This window comes from Hipposideros armiger, unplaced genomic scaffold (genome assembly GCF_001890085.2).
Source record: "Hipposideros armiger isolate ML-2016 unplaced genomic scaffold, ASM189008v1 scaffold_87, whole genome shotgun sequence".
Taxonomy (NCBI): Eukaryota; Metazoa; Chordata; class Mammalia; order Chiroptera; family Hipposideridae; genus Hipposideros; species Hipposideros armiger.
Genome location: NW_017731437.1, coordinates 3,467,376 through 3,490,613, shown reverse-complemented (window position 1 = coordinate 3,490,613; position 23,238 = coordinate 3,467,376). Strand labels below are relative to the sequence as shown.

Here is a 23,238-nt window from a genome sequence, read left to right as displayed (position 1 = left end):
TGTTGGGCCGCTCCCTGGAGCACCAGCCTTGTTCTACAAGTTCTGGTGGGTGACCCCTAGCCCCTCCTGGGAGTTAGAGTGACAGTGGCATCAGCTGCTAGTCCAAGCTCCCCCTTGGCACTCCTTCAAGACTTTTCCCCTTTGAATAAAATTAAGGTGGAAAAGGTTTGTGTGAGACATAAGGCAGAATTTCTTGACAGTCAGGGTGATAAAAACCTGAATGGGCTCCCCAGAGAAATGTCAGGGTCTCTCTCAGTGGAGTGTATCAAGAAAAAAAAAAAAAGACGGCGCCTGTCCCTGAAGGCTTGTGACTGCCAGCGAGAAGGCAGAGGACTGGACAAAGGATCCCAAATTCCCTTCCAGCTCCATCGCCCGTGCCATGAGCGCTCTCGTCCGCTGTGGGGTTAGGAGGGGCTGGAACTGTCCCTGGTGCTGAAGGACTGCAACTAGGGGATGCCAGGTCAATTTTAGGGCTCAGCAGTGCTGCCCTGGCTGGGCTGCATGGAGCAGTGAGCTATGTAGGTTTCCCTTGGCCCCACAACCTCTGCCAGTGATAAACCTTAACCTGAGCCCTGCTCTGGCACAAGCAGAGGTTGTCGTCAGTCACGTCTGCACTGGGGACCCGGCCATCCAAGGGCATTTCATCTATGAGCCAGTCAGATCTGAACCTCCATCTGCAAAGCAAATATACTGACTTTCTGTGCCTCTCAGGGCTCTTTCTTTTCTGTGGTCATTTGTGGCCTTGGAACAGGGCACCGAGCAGATATGCACAGATGTAAGCGGGACAGGAGGGTTCCCAGTGGTGGGCCAGGCCCAGTGCGGGATGAGGAGCCCGGAAATCGAGCCCCTCATGGCAGATCGGCTGGGCGCCCCGCAGAAGGGCTTCCTCTGTCCAACAGCAGCTCCTCTCCTTGGCTTCATCATAGGGTTCAGCAACCCTACCGAGTCCTCTCAACCTCCTGCCTAATGAGAAAGAGGAAATTCGAGATAATTGCCGCCCAGACCAAGCAGCGGTGTGATTAGTAAATGCCCAAGCTATTGCAAATGACGATTACATTAACAGATTTGGTTTCGGGTTGATCCTGTTAGGAGAGTGCGCCAAGGGCTAATGGTGAGGACGCTGGCAGGAGCGCGCGGGCCAAGCGCAGCTGTGGAAGGGGGGAGCGGGAGGCTCGTGTGAGTCTGTGGGCAGGAGGCACGTTTCCAGCCTGAAGGCTGCCTTTCGCCAGGCCTGTGACCTTGGGCCACCTCTGCGATCCTAGATGTGTCCTCATATACCAAACGGGCATCATTCTACCTCCCCGCCTTGTGAGGGTCACGTGAGCTGAAGCACGTTCAGGGGCATTGAAAAGGTTAGGGAGACAGTACGCAAATGCAGGTATGGTCACAGTTAGCAATCAACAGTGGTGATAGGAAAAACCGATGGTAATAACCCCCGGGTTTCCCTTTGCTCCCTCCCATCCTGGGAAGTTGAAGCTTTCATAGTGCCTGCCCCCTTCTTCCCTGGCCAGTATCCTGAATGGCGGCTTGGCCACAGCTGGCACCAAAGAGCACAGAGCCCTTTCTCCGAGGCTCTCTCGGCCCATGCTGCCTCCTTGCCAGGAGCTCACGGCCCACATGCAGGCAGGAGCCTGCAAAGAGCTTTCCAGGGCTGCAGCTGCCGAGGCCTCTTACCACCGAGCCCTGAGGTGGCGCCGCACAGCGCCGGCTGATTTCAGATGTTCTTTTCTGCTCTGTGCTGAGCTCTCTCCTCCTTTCCAGGAGAGGAGAAAGGAGAAGTCCTGGGGGCTCATTTAAAATAAATAAAGCTTGGCAAGAGAGCTGAGTGGAAACGCAGAGTGGAGCGGCACCCACAGCCCCTTCTCTGAGATCATTCCTCTGGTTCCCGGGCCCCAAGGGGAGAGGAACTTGCCCAAGAAAGATGTGCTTATAACTGCAACCCTGTGCAACTCCTGGTTTTGCCCATATATCTCGAGTGTGCCCTTTGCTTTCAGTCTCCCTATATTTATTATGTTTAATTTTGCTGGGACGTGGTTGTAAGTGAGACGGATGGACCCGAATGTGGCTGGCAAACGCCTCTTAATTAAACAGATAAATAAACTTCCTTTGCACGCCGATTTTTACTTTTGCTGCAGTGTCTTCTGGGGCCAGGGGGACAGCATCAGTGGGTGGGAGGCCCCCGCTGAGCTGGAAGGTGGGTGCTGGCCCTGGCAGCCTGGGCCGAGCCTGGCTTTCTCACTGCATCGCCGAGCACTTGGTAGCTCAGGGGTGCAGAGGGACCCCGGGGTGGGGAGCACCCCCAGCGCCCCTCCCCACGGGCCTGACCTGGCAGGGGAGGCTCTGGCCAGTGTGAGTGCGCCCTCTGCTGGATGCCTTCGGTGTGGCCTGGTTACCTGGGCAGCTCCCATCCTGTCTTCGCAATTCGCCTTACAAGGACTCCTCTGCCAACGTTTCTGCTCTTCTGGGAAAATTGGACACAGCAGGACGAAGCCCAAACAGCCCCCTACTCCCAGCATAGGGCAGCACCACGTTTGGGAATCTGAGGGGTTCCTGTATTTTTTAGGAAGGTCAAAGAGTTTCCATCCTCCGTCTGACATCCCCCCAACCGTGTCTGTTGGCGGCGTCCCAAGCAGCCCTGCGCTTGGACTTTCTCCTGACTCTGCTGCTGTCCCCTTAGCTGTGGAATTGGGGCATAAATTCTCCTGGGAGAGCGTTTGGTTGGAGATGTGGGCATCTGGTTAGTTCACGTAAAAGAGGCTTCCTGGGTACACACACACACACACACACACACACACACACACTCACACACTGAACTACGCCCACCCTAGCCCACCGTACCTGGAGATGCCACTCCCGCCTCCCTAGTTCCCCAGCGCTGGTGCCCTGGCCTGTGCCAAATACCCCGAGGCCGGGGCAGGGAGGTCTGGCTCTGGCTCTGCAGGACGCACGGAGCACACTATCTTTATAGATTATGCCCCAGCTGCAACCGGAGATGGTGAGCTCACCCCCTGTCCTGGGACGCCTTTGCCAGGCCCCACGCTGTCCTCTCTATGTGGGAAAAGCCTGAAGGTGCCAGCCTGGGGACAAAGGGGCAGGCCCACGAGTGACTCAGCCCCCAGCCAACCTCCCCTGGACAGACTGTAGAGCTTCCTTTTTTCCCCGCGGGAACACGCTGATGTGCAACCTTGGGAATTTCCAAAGGATGGGGGTGTGGGTGTTGTCATAGGCAACACTCCCCCAAATCATTTGGCCACAGAACCGCCCACCGTTTTAAGAAACACAGGCCATTTTAAACACGTTCTGGCACATGCTCTGCCAGGGTGACTGTCATGTCACCATTTCACAGAGGTACACACCAAAGAGACTGAGGGTGTTTGCAAGGCTACGTGGGCCTGGGCCTCTCAGGTCAGGCGGGGAAGGCAGGCCCTGCCCTGCCCTGCGAGGAGGGGGCCCGCGCCTGCACCCAGCAGGGCCTCCTCAGGGAAGGTGACCCGCGGTGGGGGCAGGAAGGATCCAGGAGATCTCCAAAGCCTGGGAACCATCTGGACCTTTGAGGTGCCTCCTTGCCTGATATTTATAGTGGTGCCCAGGAGCGCAGAAATAATTACAGCTCAGTTCCTGCCTTCCTAACAAGGCCCTTCTCAGATTCAGGGCGAACGGGATATTTTTTTCCTTGGCTCTTTTTTTAAGTAGTGAATATTAGCACTGGATTGACAGCTCTTCTCAGCTCACAGACTTTCTTCACCCCAGAAGCGGGGGCAGCAGCACACGGGGGCCTGGGCTTCCCCCACCTGCCGCTCAGGTGCACCCCCCCCCCGGCCCAGGCGGCACCAGGACTCCTGGGGGCTGGGAGGGGTCTTCGGGACCTGAAGGACAGTGTGCCCCCCAGAATTTAATGTGCCACCCTCGCGGCAAGCACTGGAGGTCCTAGGTGAGGAGGGCGAGGGTGAGGATGGGCAGATGCAGTCACAGAGGACGTGGCCCAGGCCACTGCAGCGCGCCCAGGAGCCGTGTCGGGGCACAGAGCAGTCTTTCTCCTGCCGTCGGCGGAGAGGGACTCCCAGGCAGGCGGTGTCCACCCAGGGGCACAGATCCTTCTGCAGCAGCCTCGTCCCGCCCTCACTTCCTGTGCTTCCTGGACCCTCCGGCAGCTGTGGCCAACTCAGCATGGGGACAAGCCCAGAGCGGCGGGGGCCACCACACCCATTTTTGCCAGGAGCCATCCAGGCCCTGGGAGGATGCTGTGAGCAGCCAGCAGGCTCTGTGACCTTGTGACACCTGACTCTCGAAGGGGAGACTGAGCGGAGACCAGATGGGCCCCGGCGTTTAGCTGTCCTGTGGCCTGACCCTCCAGAGTCACCTCCTAGTGGACCGAGGCCTCCCTCAATTTGCCATTTAGTAACTGGCTCCTAGTGGAAGGCGTAAGTCCAGGCACACGGCGTGAGGCAGTGGGCGTGCAGCCCTTCCTGAGAGATAAGCCGGACACATGCGCTGTGCAGGCCCTTTTTCTGGGGGTTTTCTTTCAGTTCTATTTTGCTGTTTGCGATCTCCCTGAAACCAGGGTGTGATTAGCTGGCTGATGGGGGCAGGAGTCTAGACTTGCTCCTAGGGCCTGACATTCTGGAGGTGAGGCCTGAAGGGGGTGGCTGGGTTGGGAGTTCCATGGGTGACCAGGTGCCAGGATGCTGGAAGCGACACTGATCCTGAGGCTGGCATGCTCAGGGGGCCCTCTAGGAGACCTTCCCTGACCGCACCCCAGGTCTAAGCTCAGCTCAGATTTGAGGCCCCGCAATCCTGGGCTCTCATAGCTCTCAGCACGGTAGGCTGCAGTCTTGGTTTTGCTGGCTTGGTTTCCCCACCAGACAGTGACCTCACTCCAGGACAGAGAACTTCGTTTCTACAGCACCCGGTGTACAGTGGGTTGTCACCGAGGAAAAGCAGGGGAGGCGGCTCAAAGGGTGTCTGCTGTGTGTTAGGCACTGTTTAGGACGCGCCCCCAAATCCTGTTGTGGGAGGGGTAAAGCGTTGGTCTCAGTAGATGTGTGGTACCAATGGGCAATTAATGGGTGAATGATTCACAGGCAGGGGGAATTTGGAGCCCAGGGCTGACGGGGAACGTTACGTGGCTGCCCCACATTCCCGGGCATCCTCCAGGGAAGGAGCAGCGGGGCAGCGATGACTGACGGGCTGGGAGAGGATGGCGGGGGGGCTTCTGAACAGGAGGGCAGAGCTGCATGTCCCCAGGATAGGAGGCCAGCAAGGCTGCCCGTGCTCTTGTGGCTCGGGCCACTCAGGGTGCCGCACTCTGCAGAAGAACCCTCTGCAAAGTCTCTGTTTGCAGCTGATATTCCGAACACGGGTGCTCCTGCCCGAGGCACCCGGCCCTCTGTGCCAGGCCACCCCACCGCTGTCTTGGGCTGTAGGGGCACCTCTTCTGGGAGACTAAGTTAATAACCCATACATCTCAAAAGCAGCCGGCGGCCTCTGCAAGTCCATGGCCAAGCGTCCCCACCCTTCCTCTGTGCCAGCCCACCCTGGGGGCATCATGAACTGGAACTCCAGGAAAATGGCAGGGAGGTGCCGCTACCTGGCAAGCTGGGTCAGCTCTCCCCCTGCAGTCTCTCTCTTGACCCTTGTGCCTTCTCCTATCTGCCTCCCTGCCAGATGTCACATCCCTTTCCTTCTAAGAGAAAGATGAACTAGAGGCTGCTTTGTGTGTGACATGGGGCGCCTGAGACAAGGGTGTCCAAGGGGCCTACGCCTGCCTGCTGGGCTCAGTCCCAGACTGTGCTCCGAGGGAGCCTGTGGGCAGCCCCTCCCTCTGTCCTCCTTGCTGCTGCTTCCTGAGCGGCCCTCGTCTCGCAAGGGCAATAAGACATCTCAGACAAGGTCTAACCAACTTCTCAGGCTGGGTGCAGAAACCCAGGCCCAGAGAGCACAAGTGACTTTCCTAAGATCACCCAGCACGTGAGGGGGGCCTCTACTTGACTCCCAGGCTGGTGGTCTTTCCATTACCAGGTGGTCCTGGCCCTGCCTCCCTCAGAGTGGGGCTTGCTCTCCAAAACGAGAGGAGGGGAATCCCGGGTGCCTTTAGGTAGGACAGGTGAGTCCAGAATTGCCACTGGGTATCTGGGCCTCACCCCTTTCGTGGAGGAAGTATGCACAAGTCGGGGGAGTGGATGGGTCTGTCCCCCTGTTGCCTCTCCCTCTGACAGTGGTGAGTGGCAGACTGTCCCTCTCACAGTCAAGCTCACCTGTGGCTGGTCTTGGTAAACTGAGCTTGGCCAGTGGGCACCTGGCGAGTATGACCGCATGGCAGGCCCGTGGGTGTGAGGCTGGTGAAGCTGCAGCCTTGTGTGCACACACACCTGGCAGTGCGGGGTGGAAGCACTGACTGGGGTCAGGGCGTGGGGATCTGTGCAGTCCTGCTGCACTGATGTGTGCACACCCGTTCAGTGTGTTGGGGTGTGGGGAGGGGAGGATGCATTGTGGCAGTGCCCCTCGCCTGCCCCCCCCCACCCCTTATTAAGTATCCACAAGACCGGGTGCCTGTGGCAGGCTCTGGGTGTAAATGGGGTCTGGGGGCCAGTGGGAGGGCAGGAGAGGCTCCTAGGGCCTCCAGCTGGGTTTCCAAGCCCTGGACGGCGGGGAGAAGCGTTCCCTGGCGCGGAAGCCTCTGCGTAGTGCCCTCATTACATCACCGACATCCCCGCCACCAGGCCGGCCTCCCTTAGGAGAGGCGCTTCTGGGAACGCCAAGCAGGACCAAGCGCCTTCCGGTGGGGCCGCAGAGCCGGCAGAGCCGCTCCTTCTCTCGGCAGCGGCCGGCGGGCAGATTCTAGACCCCAAACCCGGGAGCAGTCGCTGGATGGGCGTGGGGGTGGGGGGGAGGGCAGCGCAGGGGCCGTTGGAGGGTGCAGGGGCGGGCCGCCCCGGCGCCGGCGGGCGAGGGGTTAAGTGTGGGATCAGCTGTTGTGCGGTCGTTCCGGATTCTCTTCCCTCCGCGCGGGGCTCTGTTTGATGTTGGAGTACGCCAGGGACTCCCCCTCCCACCGCTACACACGCGCGCACACGCGCGCACTCGCACACGCACCACTCTTTGCAGACAGGGCTCCGGTGGCTCCAAAGTGACTGACTCCCTCCCCCGCTCCCCCTCATCCATTCTCTCGCGCATCTCTCCTCTCTTGCCATCTTCTCGCGCGCGCTCTCCAGCACCCCCGCCCGGGCAGGGGAGCACCGAGCAGAGGCGCGCCGCGTCCCTTCCATGCCTCCCTCTTAAGGAGAGCCCGGAGGGGGAGGGGAGGGTCGGAGGAGGAAGAGGAGGAGGAGACCGAGAGGGCGCCCGGGAGGCAGGGCGCGCGCGCACAGAGGGACGCGCCGAGGGTGCGAGCCGCGCAGCGAGCGCAGAGCTGCCTCGGCCGCCGGGCGCCCCCCTGCCGCCCCATGCTGTGCTCCATGGCGAACTCGGGCTGCCTCCTGCTGTCCAACTCCGGCAGCATGCTCCCGCACTCCGTGCCCTGCCCGCCCGCCTTCCTCTACCTCCAACAGGTAAGCAGCCCCCGGGCCCTACGGGGCCCGGCCCCCCGCCCGGCGCACGTGCGCCCCGCGCCACCGCCCACACCCACACTTGGCCGCTTCCGCGTCGCTGCTGGGGCCCCGCTGCGCTCCCCGCGTCATGGCGCTGGGGCCCGGTCGGGGGGGAGCTGCGCCCCTGTGTGGGGTCGCTCGGGGCACACGCAGCGCCGGGCGAGGGGCCGGAGTTTGGGGCGTCGCTTGCAACTTTTCCGTAGGCATGGGAGGGGTCGGCGGGCGGAGTCTCGAGGGAAGCCGGAGGGGAGGGGGCGGGGGTTCTCAGCGCCCTGGTCACTTTGGGGAACTTCGTGTCGGGCCGCAGGGGGCGCAGGGCGGGGAGCAGGGCCCCTCTCTGGCGGAGTCAGGAAAACTGGGGGGGCCGCGCGGAGGCGGCGGGGACGCCGAGCTCTGCTGCAGCGGGGACTGCGCGCCGGGCCTCGGGGGAGGTGGGCCACGCGCCCGGTGGGGCCGGCCAGGGAGGCCCCGGGAGCTCCGGCAGGAAGGGGGCTAGGGCCCGACCTTTGCCATCTGCGGGGCTGCGCAGGAAGCTCAGGTTGATGAGGAGGGCAGGAAACCAAGCGACTCTGAACCCCCACATCCCCAGGACACTCCACGGGGAGGTGCGCACAGAAAATCAGCCGCCGCCTGCCCGCTGGCCCTGGTGTGGGGGGCAGGGGTCTGGCGGAATCAGTGTGGGCTCAGGGTAGCGTTGGGAACCGACTGGGGATTCCCTTGCCTCCCCCAGACCCCTTGGCTTCTTGGGGCTGCGGCTCCGGTGCCACTTTGGCCAGAGCCTGCGGGGGCTGCAGTACCCTGCCTCACCCACCTCGGCTGCTCCTGTCTCCAGGCCTGTCCTCCCTCCTCACCTCCCTCCCCCTCGGCTCGGCGGGGCTGCCTTCTTTATCTGTAGCACCCCTCAACCTCTGCGCTGGGCCTGCAGGGGCCTGGGCAGCTGCTCCGGGAGGCCTGAGGCTGGAAGGGAGGAGGCAGTCAAGCCAGAGAGCTTCAGCCTGACCACCCTGGGCCTGCCCCGCCCAGCGGGGTGGCTCCCACAGGGCCAGGTCTACACCCTGCGCTGGGTGTGGAGACAGGAGGCAGAGGGCAGGAGCTGCCGCTCCAAGGCGCCAGGGCCAGGCCAGGCCTCATGATCTCAGAGGCAGTTTCTCGTCTGCCTCCCCCACATGTGAATGTCTGAAGGAAGGGACACGGAGTGTGTTTCTTGTAGAGGTTCCAGGTGGGGCTGGGCCTCCGGATGCTGGGCGCTTGTCTTTTTGTGCCCCTTGGGCGCTCCAGAGGTGGCTCAGGAGCTGTGGACACCACAGACACAGATGGTCCCTCAGAGCTGGGCCAGGGCCTCAGCCCCTGTGCTGATGGGCACGCAGGTTGGCCCCTTACAAGGATCCACGCAGTGGGAACTGCCGAACATGTCGGCATCTGCAGAGAAAGGGGACTCCGTGATGGTCAGGAGGGTGGCTGGTAACCGCCCTTGGTCTCACCGTCCCTAGGACCACCTGTGACACCTGGGCAGTCCTGGACACAGCTCAGCGGCGGCAAGCGCCACTGAGGGGCCCCCAGACCCATGGGCAGGTGGATGTCCGAGCTCAGGCCGAGGCTGACACCCAGCACTCGCCATCATCATTTGAGGCAGACAGTCATGGGGGACCTGGAAGATTGGCTTTCCAGCTCCTCCCGAATTTCCATGATCACAGGCGTCACTTGGGGACCTTGTGGATGAGGACTGAGAATCTGCATTTCTGTCAAGCTCCCAGGTGAAGTCATGGAGCAGACCACTCTAGGTAGCCAGGGGGTACCCCACTCAAGCCCCATCCCCCCCTGGCAAGAATGCCCTGGGCCACAGGAAGAGGCCCCAGGTTCCATGGGCAAATACAGGGTTGGAGCCCAACCCACAGCTTGTTGGCTGTGTTGTCTTAGGCGAGTCAGTCCCCCTCTCTAAACCCCGGGCTCTTCCTCTGAGAAGGGGCAGCAGCCTGCAGCCCTCCCGGGCTGAGTTAAGATGAGGTGGCGGTGAGCCTCCACAGGATGCCGAGCAGTGGCGCTGTCTTGATGGAGTCAGACCAGTGCCCATCGTTGGGGTGAAGGCCCCCGATTCCTCCAGGGCTGGGTGAAGGCACCCCCAATGGGTGGCATTTGGAGCTTTCTGCAGGGGGCCAAGGAGAGGCGAACAGTCAGCCGGTGAGCCACCCCATCCCGAGTGGGCATCAACGGGGAGAGCCAGCGCGTACCCGTCTGGGGCACCCGGTTTGAAGCACCCTGTTTCCTTGGCAGCTGTGTATCTTTCTAGACGAGGTCCTTCTTGTTCTGAAAGGTGACCGGTATTACCCCTACCCCTCTCTGGCTACAGCCATGCACCAGGAACAACAGCTTCCCTGTGACCCACCCCAGGACACCCCACCCCTCAGGGCCAGATGTGGGGGCATCTCAGCGGGCTGGGTGGCCGTGTGTCTCCTCAGCAGGCTGGGAAAGATCTAGAATGCAGCCATTTCCTGGCTATTTGTGGGGCACGATTTTACAGGAGCACACGCAGCTCTGTCGGTCCAAGGCTGATACAAAATAAATAATGACATTTAGTTCGGGACTTGGTTTGTCCCACACCACCTCTGGGGCGAGACAGGCTCCCGTGGGCCCTGGAAGTGGAGGCCACGTGAGGGGGGACCCGGGGGCCCGCAGCCAGGCCCCCAGAAGCCGAGCTTGCCTGTCCTGCGGGCCCGCGGAGGGCTGCAGATAACTCTGCATGAGCGAGCCTTGGCGCCATATGTAGGCTGTGTATTCAGTCTCAACAGCACGTTTGATAACAGGAGCAGGAGCGAGAGACGGGAAATCAAGCAAGACAAGAGATAGTTTGCGGCACATTAAGATGCAGTATTTAGACAGGCCAGCTTTTGAAACACAGCGTCTTTGGAACTGGAAATTAGGAAATAAAGCCCCAACCAAGGAATCCATTCTCCCCATGGAAGCATCAACCTTTCCTGCTGCCAGGCCGGACCCCGAGTGTTCTGAGAACGGGGCTGTGTCCCTCCGAGACGGTAGCTCTGTAGTTAATTAGAGGTGCTTGTTGTCAAGCGTCCCTCCTGTCAGCCTCTCAGCGGTGCTGGTGTTTTTCAGTTGTGACCGTAGACGGGACGACTTCAGGTCACCCAAGACCAAGAGACAGCCAGCTGCAGTTTGGGCCGAGGCATTTGTTAAAAGCTCACCAGAGCCGTCCTGGGCCCCGGGTTGCGCCCTGAAAGGTCTGGCCTTGGTTTCCCCACCTACCCAGCCCACTTAGAGGCCCTGGCTCCCTGTGAGTACCTCGGCGCCCGTCCAGGGCCCTGGTCCCCCGCATCTGGCCCTAGGCACATCCTGGGGTGGAACACGGGGAGGCTGTTGTCCGCAGTGCATTGTGGCCAGCGAGGGGTGGGGACAATACTGGTCACCTTTCAGAGCAAGAAGGGCCTGGTCTGGAAACCCAGGACATCAGCAAGGCTCCCTGTGAGGCCCTGGTCTGGCCTCCAGCAGAAGAAAGTTGTGGAGAATGGGAGGAAAACCCCAAGCCCACAAAGCGGGGTTTTGTCACGGTAATTGCTTATTATTAAGCTGCAGCGCCCTATAAAAGAGAATCTTATCACTACATCTGATTGCAAAGCCGGGAAATTGCTCCGGGGAGAGAGCTCTAAGTGCCCAAAGTTTTGTGGAAAGGAGCCTTGGTGATGGGGGGAGGGGGCGGAGCTGGCAGGAGGCTGGCTGGTCGGAGAGGCCCCAGCCCTGGGGCATGTGAGCACCTGGGGCCCTCCTGAGGGCTGTGTTGAGATTCATTGGGAAGCTCTGCTCTTACTAATAAGTGTTCTCTTTGGGGTGGCGTGCTGCTACTCACGGGGACTGTTAAGGATTAATTAGCAGAGTAAAGGTGACACCGTAAGAATGTGCTCCTGGGCACTGAGTCTTTCCTCCTGGGCCGTTGGTGTGTCACCGTGGTGATTCCAGGAACCCCGCCTGAGACATGCTTGCTCACGGTGACATAACGTGCCTGTGAGAACCCCCCGGGCCATGGGGGACAACTGGCACAGAGCACAGCTTGGCCACCTGCATCTTCAGAAGTACATGTTATTGGGTCTGGTCCGTCGGCCGGGGCCACATCCTAAAGATTATCCTGTGACCTGGAGAATTGAACTAGACGAGTAGTTGAGGTCCCGTGATCCTCACTCTAAATGTGACCCCCCCACCCCGGGTCAAGGAGCCTGGCCCCCTGCGGGGGGGTCCCTGGGGACCGGCACCGATTTAGGTGCTTGTGCCTCTAGAGGTCCGTCCTCACCGTGAACCACTTCACCCTGGCGTCATTTGGTTGCCCAAGTAACCCAGTCATTTCTGTGGGTTCTTCCCCCGTTCTCGCTCTTTGGCAGCTTATGTTCTAGAATCTGCTGAGGGTTCATGTGCATTTTACAGCTGAGGAAGCTGAGGCACAGAGAGGTTAGGTCATGTGCTAACTCATAAAGCCCCAGGCGAGCAGAGCCCGGATCCAGCCCAGGCAGCCAGACCCCAGAATCGCGGCTCAAGTCGGCCTCATCCTGGTGAGTGGTGGGGACACAGGAAGTGCTGTTCTCTGGCCACTTTCTCAGCCACGCGCAAAAGAGCAGTGACTCAGCTGCGGCCCCCACGTGGCTTAAACACTCTCGGCTCTCCTGCCGGGTTTTAGCCAGGTGTCCGGACACCCGCCATGTTTCCGAGGTCCCTTTTGGGTTTGGGAAAGCGGGAACGGCCTGCCTCCGAAACTCTCGCGTCTTGTTCCGCGGGGTGAGTGGGCTTCTCTGAGGAGCAGGGAGCTTCGTCTGGCTGGACACATGAGAAACACGGCTGATGAGGATGGCATGGAGTGGTGGTTGAGGGGACGGTCCAGCCCTGGGCACGGATGGAGGGCCATTTAGGCAGGGACAGCAAGACATGCCTCTGTGTCCAGACCCTGCTGAGCATGAAGGTGTGTGGCTCGCAGCCGCCTCAGACCCCCAATGCCCTGTGGGGCATCTCTGCCCAGATTTGGGGATGCATGGGGCTGGGGACAGGGCCCTCCGCCAGTGGGACGTCTCTGAGCCTAAGTGAGTGCATCTGATGTGGACAGACGTGCGTGTCTTAGGCCTGGAGGGGCCGGGGGCGGTCAGGGCAGTCACGGAGCCGCACAGCAGGTGCAGAGCAGCTGACTTCTCGCGATAGCGTTGGTGGGATTTTCCGGGTCCATTAAGGAGGCTGCGTCTGCTTCTCACAGTTATGGCCGATGACTAAGGTTCGAATCACATACCCAGTTTCCTAGAATCAGCCATGCCCCTGCCCCCACCCCCACCCCAGAGACCCCAGCGGGTCCGCCTGCACGAAAGCTCTGGGTTCTCATGGGATACAGAGAAGGCTCGTCCCGACCGTCCCACCCGAGGACCCAGGTTTGGTGGCCGAGTAGGCGATGCTGGCTCTCCTCCTCCCCCAGCTGTTTGGCTGGTAGGGCAGAGTAGCTGGCATGGTGGGCATGGGAGGTCAGCAGAAGGCAGGAAGAACACTGCAGCCGGGCGCAGGCTGTGCCTGCGGCTTCCCCCTCTTAGGCACAGCCGGGGCCCACTGCCCATCGCATCAGCGCGGCGGGTGCTGAGCCGCACAACGTGGGAATCCCAAAATGCCGCTGACCTTGGAGGCGGCGAGGCCGAGATCCCAGCCCCGGCGCCCTCCGTCTCCTGTCCTCCCTCCTGGGGATGTCCACCCGCAGGCGGCTCAAAGCAGACTCTCAGGTTCCTGGGGGCGGCCAGGAGGCTGGCAGGGCCTCAGGCCAGCTCCGTCACCCTGGGGCAAAGGCAGAGGTCCCATGGGCGGCACAGGTGTCAGGAGGCCGTGTGGGACCCCAGGGGCCTGTGTCATCTGGGTGCATTCCGACCCGCCTGTCGTGGACCTGAGGAAGGGGCCTTTGCTCCCCGAGGGCAGGGCTCGGCCAGCCACCCCAGGCCTCTGGGGACCCCAGTGACGCTGTCCCCGCCCTGTCTTGGCCTCGCTCCTCCCAGCCCTTGTCCCACCGCCTCCAGCCTCGCTTCCGCCTTCATGTCAGTCGCTGCCCCTAGAATTTTCCGTGCTGCTGGGCCTCTCCTGCCTTCCCTCCTGGCCTACTTTCTCTCCTCTCCCGTGTTCATTTTCTCTCTGCTTCTCCCGTCACCCCTGACTCCCTCCCGGGGGATTCCAGCCCCTCCTCATGGCCCCTCCGGCCCCCCCACCATGGCCTGCCAGCCCATCGGCCAGATTGCTGTGTGGGCCTGTCAGGGGCTGTGCTTACATTACCAATTGCATTTACTCAGGACCAGCGGGACGGACTCCAGCCGTTCATGTCACCAGCGCAACTGAGCGTGGTCCTTGGCATCCAGGCCCCTGGGGGGGAGGAAACCTGGGCAGACTGGGGCTGGGGCTGCTCGGCTGGGCCACTGGGCATGTGCTGGGGCGCCCTGGGCTGGTTCTGGTGCCAGCCAACCTGCAGGCAGTGGGGCCCCCGCCAGCTGCAACAGAGACAGGCTGGCAGCCTCTGAGAGGCCGTGGGAACAAGTCCCGTCCCCTCGCCCAGGCCAGGAGTCGGGGGAGGGCAGGCAGGTCTCTGTACCCCTGGGGTCCGGAGCAGCTCAGGGAGTCAAGAGGAACAGGGGGCCGGTGTCCCCGAGCTGCTGATGGAGTGGCCCTTGGGGCCAGGCCCTGCTGTAGGCCCTGGGTTTAGAGCTGGGAATAGAAGCTCCTCCTGGGACTCACAGGCCCAGCTCAGCCACAGTCATTGGAGCTCAGAGCGGCAGGCACATGTCTCCTGCCGTGGCTGTGCCGGTGTGTCCAGAGCCCCCGGGGGTCAGCGTGGGGAGCCGGCCAGTGTCCCCGCTTCCCGCCGGGCTGCTGCGCCCTGGCCTCTGAGTTGGGATTTCACGTCTACTCTCCCTCCTCGCTGAGGGCTGTAAGGGCTGCAGAGGTCCCTGCCTGCTCCCCCCAGCCCACACCTGCCCTGTCACCACCAGCCCAGCGTGGTATCCAGACTCGTCCCCCAGTGGGCAGCTCAGCCATGCCTGGCGGGTGCGTTAGCTCCGAGCATCTGCCCTTAGGGAGCTGGTCCGGGAGCCGTAGGGGACCAAGGGTGGGCCTGTGGGAGAGGGCTGGTCCCTGGAACTCCGTGAGCAGGAAGGACGCTGCTTCATCACACTCCTGGCCAGGGCAGGACCCCCAGAGTCAGCACCCACACCAGCTGTTCCTGAGAGGCGCCCTCCCACACCGGCCTTGGGACGGCTGTGGGCCCTGCAGTATCACCCCTCGGGGCATGGCAGGTGGGGCCCCTCTGGTGACCAGCCCTGGGGCCTAGAGCACACTGCTGGCCTCTGTGTCCTTATCTGCAGAGCAAGGATATGAATCCACAAAAGCAGGGGCCTTGGGGTTGAGGCACGTGTCTCGGGCCAAAGTGCCACTCAGCCGTCGTTGGCGCAGCAGTGCCAGGCACCCCTGTGTGTTTCGACCCCTCTGGGCATTCCCCCTGCCCTCGTGGAGTTCTCATTCCGGTGGGAAGGGAGGCCATGGAAATCAGCAGAAACACAGATAAGATTGCTGTTGCGGGAAGAACAGCGAGGAAAGAGACGGGAGGTGGGAATGGGAGCTGCAGAGCGAAGGGGCCGAGGTGGCTGGTCAGGGAGGTCGCCCTGCGGGCAGAGCGGGCGTGGAAGCTGAGGCCCAGGAGATGGGGGACCAGGGCCGGTCCAGGCAGAGGGTGCAGCACTGCAGGGGAAGGGGGCAGGTCACTGGGACTCACGGCCATCACTGGAGGAGGACCTTTCGTTCTGCTGCGCCCAGAACTCCATCCCATTCAGACAAATGCCACCTGTGCCTACGTTGTGTCTCTAAAGGGACAAGTGTGCGCGTGCCAGTGTGATTGTATATCGTATACGCACAAGTGTGTTGAGTGTGGTTGTGTATTGTGTGCGTGCATGTGTGTGGCTGCGTGGTGGAAAGGCAGAAGAGAGCCACTGTGACGATGGAAACACAGCCTCTGCCCCCAGGGAGCCTTCCACCTTGGGGATGTTCCGTGGGAGGGTGCCCTGGTCCCCTTGACCTCCGCCTTCAGCCGCCTGGCCAGGAGCAGGGCCCTGTTCTCCTGTTCCGGCCCCGGGCTCACCTCGTTTTCCTGTTTCTGCTGGTGGAGAAAGCAGGTTGGGGCTCATAAGAAATTTGACCAAAAAATTCAGGGGAAACAAAAGGAAATGAGCAAAAGAAATACACAAGTCGTGAGCCCGTGAGCGCCACCCTGACACTGATTCTGAGGTCAGGTCACTAAGATGTCACTCATACGACATCCTCCGTCTCCTCAGGAGCTGTTCAGCTTCAGCATGTGGTGTGCGCAAAGCTCAGTACTACGGGGAGGTGAGCCCACGGTCGCCCGTGGCAGAAACCGTCCCAGTCGAAGCTGGGTGGTGGCGCACGGCGGGAAAAGGCCCGGGTCGGAAATCAGGACTGCTTCGGCTGTGCTCCCAGCTTGGCTGGGCCCACCGGGCTTCCTCTGGGCCTCATCCCCGTATCAGTAGATGAGCGAAGGGAACCGGGCTGGGCTGCCCAGACCTGGAAGTGGGCTTAGAAATGGAGAGCGCGTACGTGGGGATTTGTTCTGTCCCAGATGTCTGTTTTATGCAGGGGGGGAGAGATATTGCCAAATCATGACGTGTTTAGAAAGGGTGATTTCAACTGGGGTCTCCGCCGACCGTCTCCAAACGTCAGCAGGTTGGCACATGAGGGAGAACAGACCTCTCCGCCTGGACAGGACCAGCGGGTGGGGATGGGCGGCAGGTTTAAAGGAACATCTCGAAGGACCTTTCTACCACCTCCCAGCTTTAGCTCTGCTTGTCGTGTGAGGCCGTATGTTCCCCATCACCAGAGGAGCGCAACAGAGGCTGGCTGGCCCTCTGTCTCACAGGCCCTAGAGCAGTGCTGTCCGATAAAAATATAGTCCAGCCAGTAGGAGAGCTTAAATTTTCTAGTAGCCATTTTTTAAAAAGTGAAAGAAACAGATGAGATGAATGTCAAGAATACATTTTCTTTAACCCACTATACCCCAGGTGTCATCATACCAACATGTGATCCGTATAAATCAGTGACTAATGAGAGAGTTTACATCGCCGTTTTCGTACTGTTTGTGAAATCTGGGGTAGATGCTACACACACGGCACATCTTCATTCAGACTGGCCACACTTTTAAGGGCTCAGAGCTCACGTGGGGTTGTGGTGGACAAGCTGGGCAGATCTAGAATGTTTCCGTTGTCACAGAAAGTTTCGTTGGACAGCGCAGCTCTGGGCCTCGCCACTCAAAGTCCAGTCTACAGACCAGGAGCACGGAGAGCCAGCTAGAAGTGCAACCCTCGGGCTCCCCAAACCTCCTCCACCGGAATCAGTGTGAAATGGGGGAGGGGGGGTCACGCTGCTGTAGAACTTGGTATGTTTCAGGGGGTCGTGGACAGGCTGACCTTGAGGTCCCCCGTGTGTCCATGGGTCTCAGAACCCCAACACGTCCTCCAGGGGCTGACCTTGCACACCGGCCCCCAGTGCCAGGCCACAGACACACGTGTCCTTGGCAAAGCCTTCACCTGCCCGTGGCATAGTGGGAAACCTCAGACACTAAGGGCGGTCATTTTTTTCATAAAGATAAATCTTTCGCGATTTGTGTATAAAAATGCCCGTTTTGGCTAAGTGATGGTGATACCCACTGTTCATTTTTTTAATGTCCTTATTTGGTAAAATAAAAGGCTGGCAATTTGAATCAATCTCCCCACTTCCCCTTTTTTAAAAAAAACATGTAACTAAGTAACCCTTTTCAAAAGTCTGGAAACCAGTGATCTAGCGCAGAGATCATTAGTCCAAATCGCCTGTGTCTATGCAAAGTTTTGCTGGCACACGGCCACGCTCATTTGTTCACGTGCCGTGTGTGGTGGCTTTCACGCCGACGCGGCTGAGTTGCACTGTTTCAGCCGAGACCTGATGGCCTGCAAAGCTCCAAACATTTGCCAGAAAAGTTTGCCACCCCCGGCGCAGAGCAGCCCTGTCACAGAGGTGCAGCGGCAGGCATGTGCGATGCTGCATTTTCTAGCAGCCACACTTCCCAAAACGAAAAGAAATGAAATGCATGCCGATGGCATATTTTATTTCACCCAACCCAAAATATTTTCATGGCAACCTTTCATCGTGATTGAGTTGTTGGACATTCTTTTTTCCACGCTAAATCTTTGAAACACACTGGGTATTTTCCACTCATGGCCCGTCGCACATTGGACCGGCCACGTTTCCAGGGCTCGGGAGCCACAGGTGACTGGGGGTTGCTGCAGTGGACAGCGCAGGTCTGGAAGGAATGAGGCTGGTTCCACCTGGGGTTCTGGGGGGGCAGCTCGGAGCAGCTGGGCGCCTCCTGAGTGTCGGTGGGGCTGAGACCTGCGGCAGGTGAGTGTGGGCTGGACCGTCCCACAGGGAGGCAGCAGTTTATACGGAGAGACAGAGCCGAGTGGGTCCAGGGCGGGCTCCTGGTACCTGGGGCATCAGGGAGGGTGATGACTGGGATGTTTCTGGGTCTATGCTGAGAAATTTGGACTGTTTTCCGTAGGCAGTGGGGACCATGGAGGGTCTTTGAATATGGCCGTGAGGTGATCAGATCTGTACGTAAGGAAGATTACCTTTTCCATCTAGGATGGAAAAGGCGGCTACAGACCAGGAAACAACCAGGACAGACACTTGTGCAAAAGATAATGAGGCCTGATGCAGGGCAGGCATGGGGAGGGTTTTGCAGAAGAGGTGTCCCCCGGAAGTGGTAACAGATGGACTGTGGAGAAAGCCGGTCCCTGCAGAATTGTTGATCTCTGACTTGAAATTGGTGCTGACTCACGACAGGTGGGCTGCTCTGGCGGCCGTGGCCCTGACCCTGGCCTCGTGCACTCAGCCTTTGTAAGCCCCCAGGGGAGAAAGCCCCCCCCCCCGGCTCCCTTGGCCTCCTTTCTGGCCTGTTCGGCTGGACCAGGGCAAGTGCCCCAGACAGATGTGCACACCTGGCTACACCCTCCTGGCAGCTTAACACCTTCACCTCTTGTTCTCCCTTAACATCTGGCCTGAGCTCAGCTGCAGCCCGGGGCAGCCTCTCCTGGGTCCCGCCGTCCCCCAAAATAAATGCTCTCCAAAGCTCATTTGCAAGGGAGATGGGATACAAACTCCCCACTCCAGAGGAGGCCATGGCCCCGCTGCCGGCTGTATCCCCAAGCCACTGCCACAAACACCTGGCCAGGGAGGTGAGTGGCAAGGGCTGGGGCAGAGGGCAGGACAGGTGGCCTCCTGAATGGTAGGCGACAGGACCAGGAGCATCTGTGCGAAGGTCACAGGTGGAGAAAGTGTCAGCTCACCTCTGCACCACCTAGGAAGGAAGGCCTCCCAGAGGAGGGGGCCAGGGCCATTCCAGGCCAGGGGCCGGTGAGGAGAACGGACTGGGAAGAACGGAGCTCAGAGGATGACCGGTGGACCAAGGGTTACCTGGTTACCTCCCTCCTCCCCTCGCTTCCTACCTAACTGTATAGTTTATACCTGTGGTTCTTTTTTATTGAGATGTAATTCGCATATCATAAAATACACCCTTATGAAGTGGACAGTTCCGTGGTGTTTCGTCTATTCACAGAGTTGTGCAGCCCTCACCACTGTGTAATTCTGGAATGTTTTCATCCTCCCCCAAAACCTCCATATGCACTGAGCCGTCGTCCCCTTTCCTGCCCCAGCCCCTGGCGGCCACCGCCTGTCTCTGTCACTGTGGACACACCTGTTTCGGACATTTCACAGTAATGGAATCACACGGCATGGGGCCCTGTGTGTGTGGCCGCTGGTGTTTCATGGGCACCTTTAGTAAGAGGCTTGCTGCCTGGATGCAGTGGGTTTCTTGGTCTGGGCTGGGTGTGACCTGCAGGGTCGCCCTGAGCTGGCCCTCGGGCCTCGGGGAGAGGTGCGCCCGCCCTGCACACAGTGGCTAAGCCCCTGCATGGCCCGGGGTGGCCCATAAACTCTCCCAATTTGGTCTCCGTGTTGCTCTCCTGCCTCTCACTCCGAGCCTTGCCCCCGCCGAAAGCATATGGAAAGAAGCACCCTCACCCTGTGGTTCCTTTTGATGAAACCCAGGCAGCAGGTCGGCAATGGCTGCCCACTGAGCAAGCGCCCCAGGCCTGAGCAGAGGTGCTGCCCCATCCCTGACACCTGAGGGCCAGCGGGCGACGGCTGCCTCCATCCCTCGTCAGAGCCCAGCTCCTCCAGGAGACAACGATATGGAGGGCCCCAGCCCCGTGCCGCGGGGCCCTTTGCCACAGCAAGGCAGGACCTGGTGGCCGTTCCGTGGGTCTCGCGGGCCCACAGGCAGCCTGGGGACAGTGTGTGCATGTCTGGTGCACTGGTTTCCACAGGTGGCACGTATGTCTGTGTGGCGGCGTGTCTGACACTGCCGCAGTGTGGCTGAGAATTTGGGACTGTGGGGACAGAGGGAGTCGCTCTCCAGACTGGCATGTCTGCCCTGGCCGTGTGTGCCACCACACACCTGCATGACCTGGGGCTAGGCCAGGTGGCAGAGGAGCCACAGCTGTCCCTGCCGGGCCATCCTCAGGGTCCCAGTCCCACAGAGCCCTCAGTGCTCCTGAAGTCAGGCCTCCCCGATCTGTCCGCCCTGGGCCACTGCAGGGCGCTGGTGGGCCGGGCGTGACGGTGCAAACAAGCCAGGCCTGCCTGTCACGTGCTCGGTGACCCTGACACTTCTCCGTCCAGGGCCTGTTTCCTCCCGGGTCCATGGGGATGACAGTGCTTCCTTCAATTGCCTCGGTGGTGGGGGGCGGGGGGGTAAGTGATAGTGTAGCCAAAGGAGCCAGCCTGGGCCTGGGCAGGGTCAGCCCTGACAGATGCTGGCCCTTGTGTTGTTTGAAGCCGTAGATACACTACATCTAGAAAAGGAACTGCTAAAATAAGGTCACAAAATGTGCCGTTTATCCTGAATATTTCCGTTTAGCAAATTAACAGTTTAAACCCATACTCGAGCCAACGCGTGTCATTGTGCTAGTCACAAGCTGGTGACGGGTTCATCTTGATTCAGAATTGAAAGTGTACCCCGGACGCCCTGGCTGAGTGTGCCCTGTCCCGGGCCGCTCCTCAGTCCCCCCGGGGGCTGGGTGTCACAGTGAGCTAGACATCCAGAACCTTCGGGGCCTCCTGAGTCTGTCAGTGCCACTCTGCTGTTTCCAGCTCCTGTAAAAGCGCTGTCACCACCCCACTTACCTGCTCCCTGCCCAGCCTCGTGGCTCGCGTGCAGCCAGGGACCCCCACCCCCCTCAGCAGGTGAGCTGCTACGTCTGCCCCTTCTCCCCCCTTCCTCCATGGAAATTGCTAGGGCCTTTGGAGGGCTCTGTGCCACCCCCGAGCCAGGGACTGGAATAGACCCTACGAGGATCCAGCAGCCGAGAGGGCGCTTCTCACGGCCCCTCTGGCACCGCCCGCCGACCCTGGATGGGGCCCAAGCTGAGGAGGCCCCAGGGACGATGGGGAGACTCTAGAGCAAGAAACCAGGCACGAGATGGCACCAGGCGACAGGGGCACCGACCAAGAGAACCTCCCTCTGGGGGTGCAGGCAGACTCTGACCCAGGCCGTGAGCAGACTTGGGGTGAGGAGTGAGGGTGCCAGCACAGGAGAGGGGAAGAGGTCAGAATATGGGGCTCAGAGCCCCTGCCGTGCCTGCGGTGGCCGTGAAAGTGTCCTGTGACCCACAGGAGGCTGCAGGGGGCCATGCACCACCAGAGACCCACCCTACACATGCAGTGTGGCGCTCAGACACACGCACCCCTGCGGGTCAGCACTGCCTTAGAGGGTGCTCGGCAGAGACCCCAGAGAGAGGGCGGGAGGAGAAGCCAGCAGCTCCTCTGTCCCCGCCTTGTGCCTGGCACTGCTGCCTCTTCCTTGAGTTTCCCAGCAGCCCCAGAACATAGGCTACCAGCCCATTTTACAGAAGAGAAAAACGAAGGCACAGTGAGGCTAAGGTTGGGGGGACGACGTGCCCAGGTGGCCGCCGCCAGGACCCGCCCTAATGGGCAGCTGGCCCAGGGCCACTCCCCCCAAGCTCGGCCCCCCTGGTCTCCACGCGCTCACTTTCTGGAGGGTGTTTCTAGGCTCCCAGAGGGCAGGCACTGCAGTCTCCTCCGCTCACTGGTTTTTCACCGCTTTATTGAGGTATAATTTGCATGCCATAAAATCCGCCCACCGCAAGGCGCACCCTGCAAAGACTTTCCTTCCGTAAGTTGTGCGACTGTCACTGCAAACAGAGGCAGAGGTTCCATCACCTGCAAGTCTCTGGGCGACTCCCTTTGTTCTGATTCTCCCAGCAGCCCTGGCAGGAGGGGGTGCACGGTCTCAGTGCCCGGCCGCCTCCTCCAGGACCCAGTGCTCGGGTGTTGGACATCATCCGGCTCTGCCCACCCTGAGGACGCTCCTGGAGCCCCCGGCCCTGTCCACAGCCTGGCCTCCCGTGGGGAGCTTCAGGACCTTCCTTCATCCGTGGCTGGGAGTAAAGCCTACTTAATTCTTTTGATCTTGGTTCAGAAATCGGCCCCTCCAGCCATGCCCACTGCTGCTTTGCTGAGCCCGTGGCTGCGCCGAGACCCTGGGCGACCAGCACATTGTGGCAGGCCCCCTGGCACCCGTCTTGGCCGCCTTTCCTGAGCACAGCCCCTGCTGTGGGCCTGCCAGCGCCGTCCCTGGGAGGCTGTGGTCGGGTGGGAGCCCCCAGGAATGCAGACAGGCCGGCCCCACCCTGGGGCTGCTTGGAGCTGGGTCTCCTGCATCCCATCGGGGGGTCAGGGTTTGCCTGGCCCGGCCCATGAGGAACAGGATGGCGACATTGGCAAAGCCCAGGTCTAACCCGTGGTACCCAGCCCCCATCTCAGCTTTTCGCATGCTGGGTGCAGAGCTCTGCAACGCTGTGTCCCTCTCCCCGGCCTCAGTGTCCCTGTCTGTAAACCTAGAGTCATCGTTCCTGCCCACGCGGGGACTCAGCCCCTAATGACCTGACCTCACCTAACTTCTGGAAGCCCACCGTACTCGGTGGGGGATACCCTGGGTGTAAACCCCCGGGTCACGCTGGAGGGCAGGGCTCCGACAGTCTCCCAGCTGATGCCAAAGAACTCCTGCAAGGCCCAGAGCGGGACTCGGACATGAAGTTCTTCCCGTGAGGCCCTGGGAAGGCCTGTGTGGAGGAATCGTGCCTGCCCAGCTAGGCCTTCGTGGGCCTCCGGCCACCTGTCCCCCAAGGGGGGGAACCCACCTTGCCCGCTGCCGCCTTCTGAGCCCCCCTGCCGCTTCCGCACACTCAGTCTGCAAGGAGAACCATGGGAGACAGGAGACCACGGTTCATTTGTGAGCTGCATTGTGTTGGGGGCTCTTAATTAGACCTAATTAGACTAATTAACTTTCAAATGAGAAACTTGGATTTTTCTCCCCCATTCCTCTCTTTCTATTGCTTTCTCATCGTCCCCTTTTTGGAAAATGAAACAAGGGTAAATATTTGAACGGTGAGCTGCAGCCTGGGAGTCAGCCCAGTGGGCCAGGGCAGAGGGCTGGAGCTCCAGCGTGCCGCCCCCCCCTGCACCCCCC

General features: G+C 60.5%; 1 protein-coding gene across 8 annotated transcripts in view; it reads left to right on the top strand.

The window, feature by feature from the left end:
- RBFOX3 (RNA binding fox-1 homolog 3) overlaps positions 1-23,238 on the top strand; it is a 315,974-nt gene that overhangs the window by 238,720 nt on the left and 54,016 nt on the right. The window contains exon 1 of one of the 8 annotated variants that reach the window (XM_019644307.1): positions 7,122-7,547. The exons of 2 other annotated variants lie outside the window; for them this stretch is intronic. In XM_019644307.1, the coding sequence (XP_019499852.1) occupies positions 7,443-7,547 (105 nt within the window). In that variant the 5' untranslated portion in view covers positions 7,122-7,442. Of the gene's footprint in view, positions 1-7,121; positions 7,548-23,238 lie in introns of those variants that run through there. 5 more of the 8 variants (XM_019644306.1, XM_019644313.1, XM_019644309.1 and 2 more) reach the window with 5 other exon arrangements.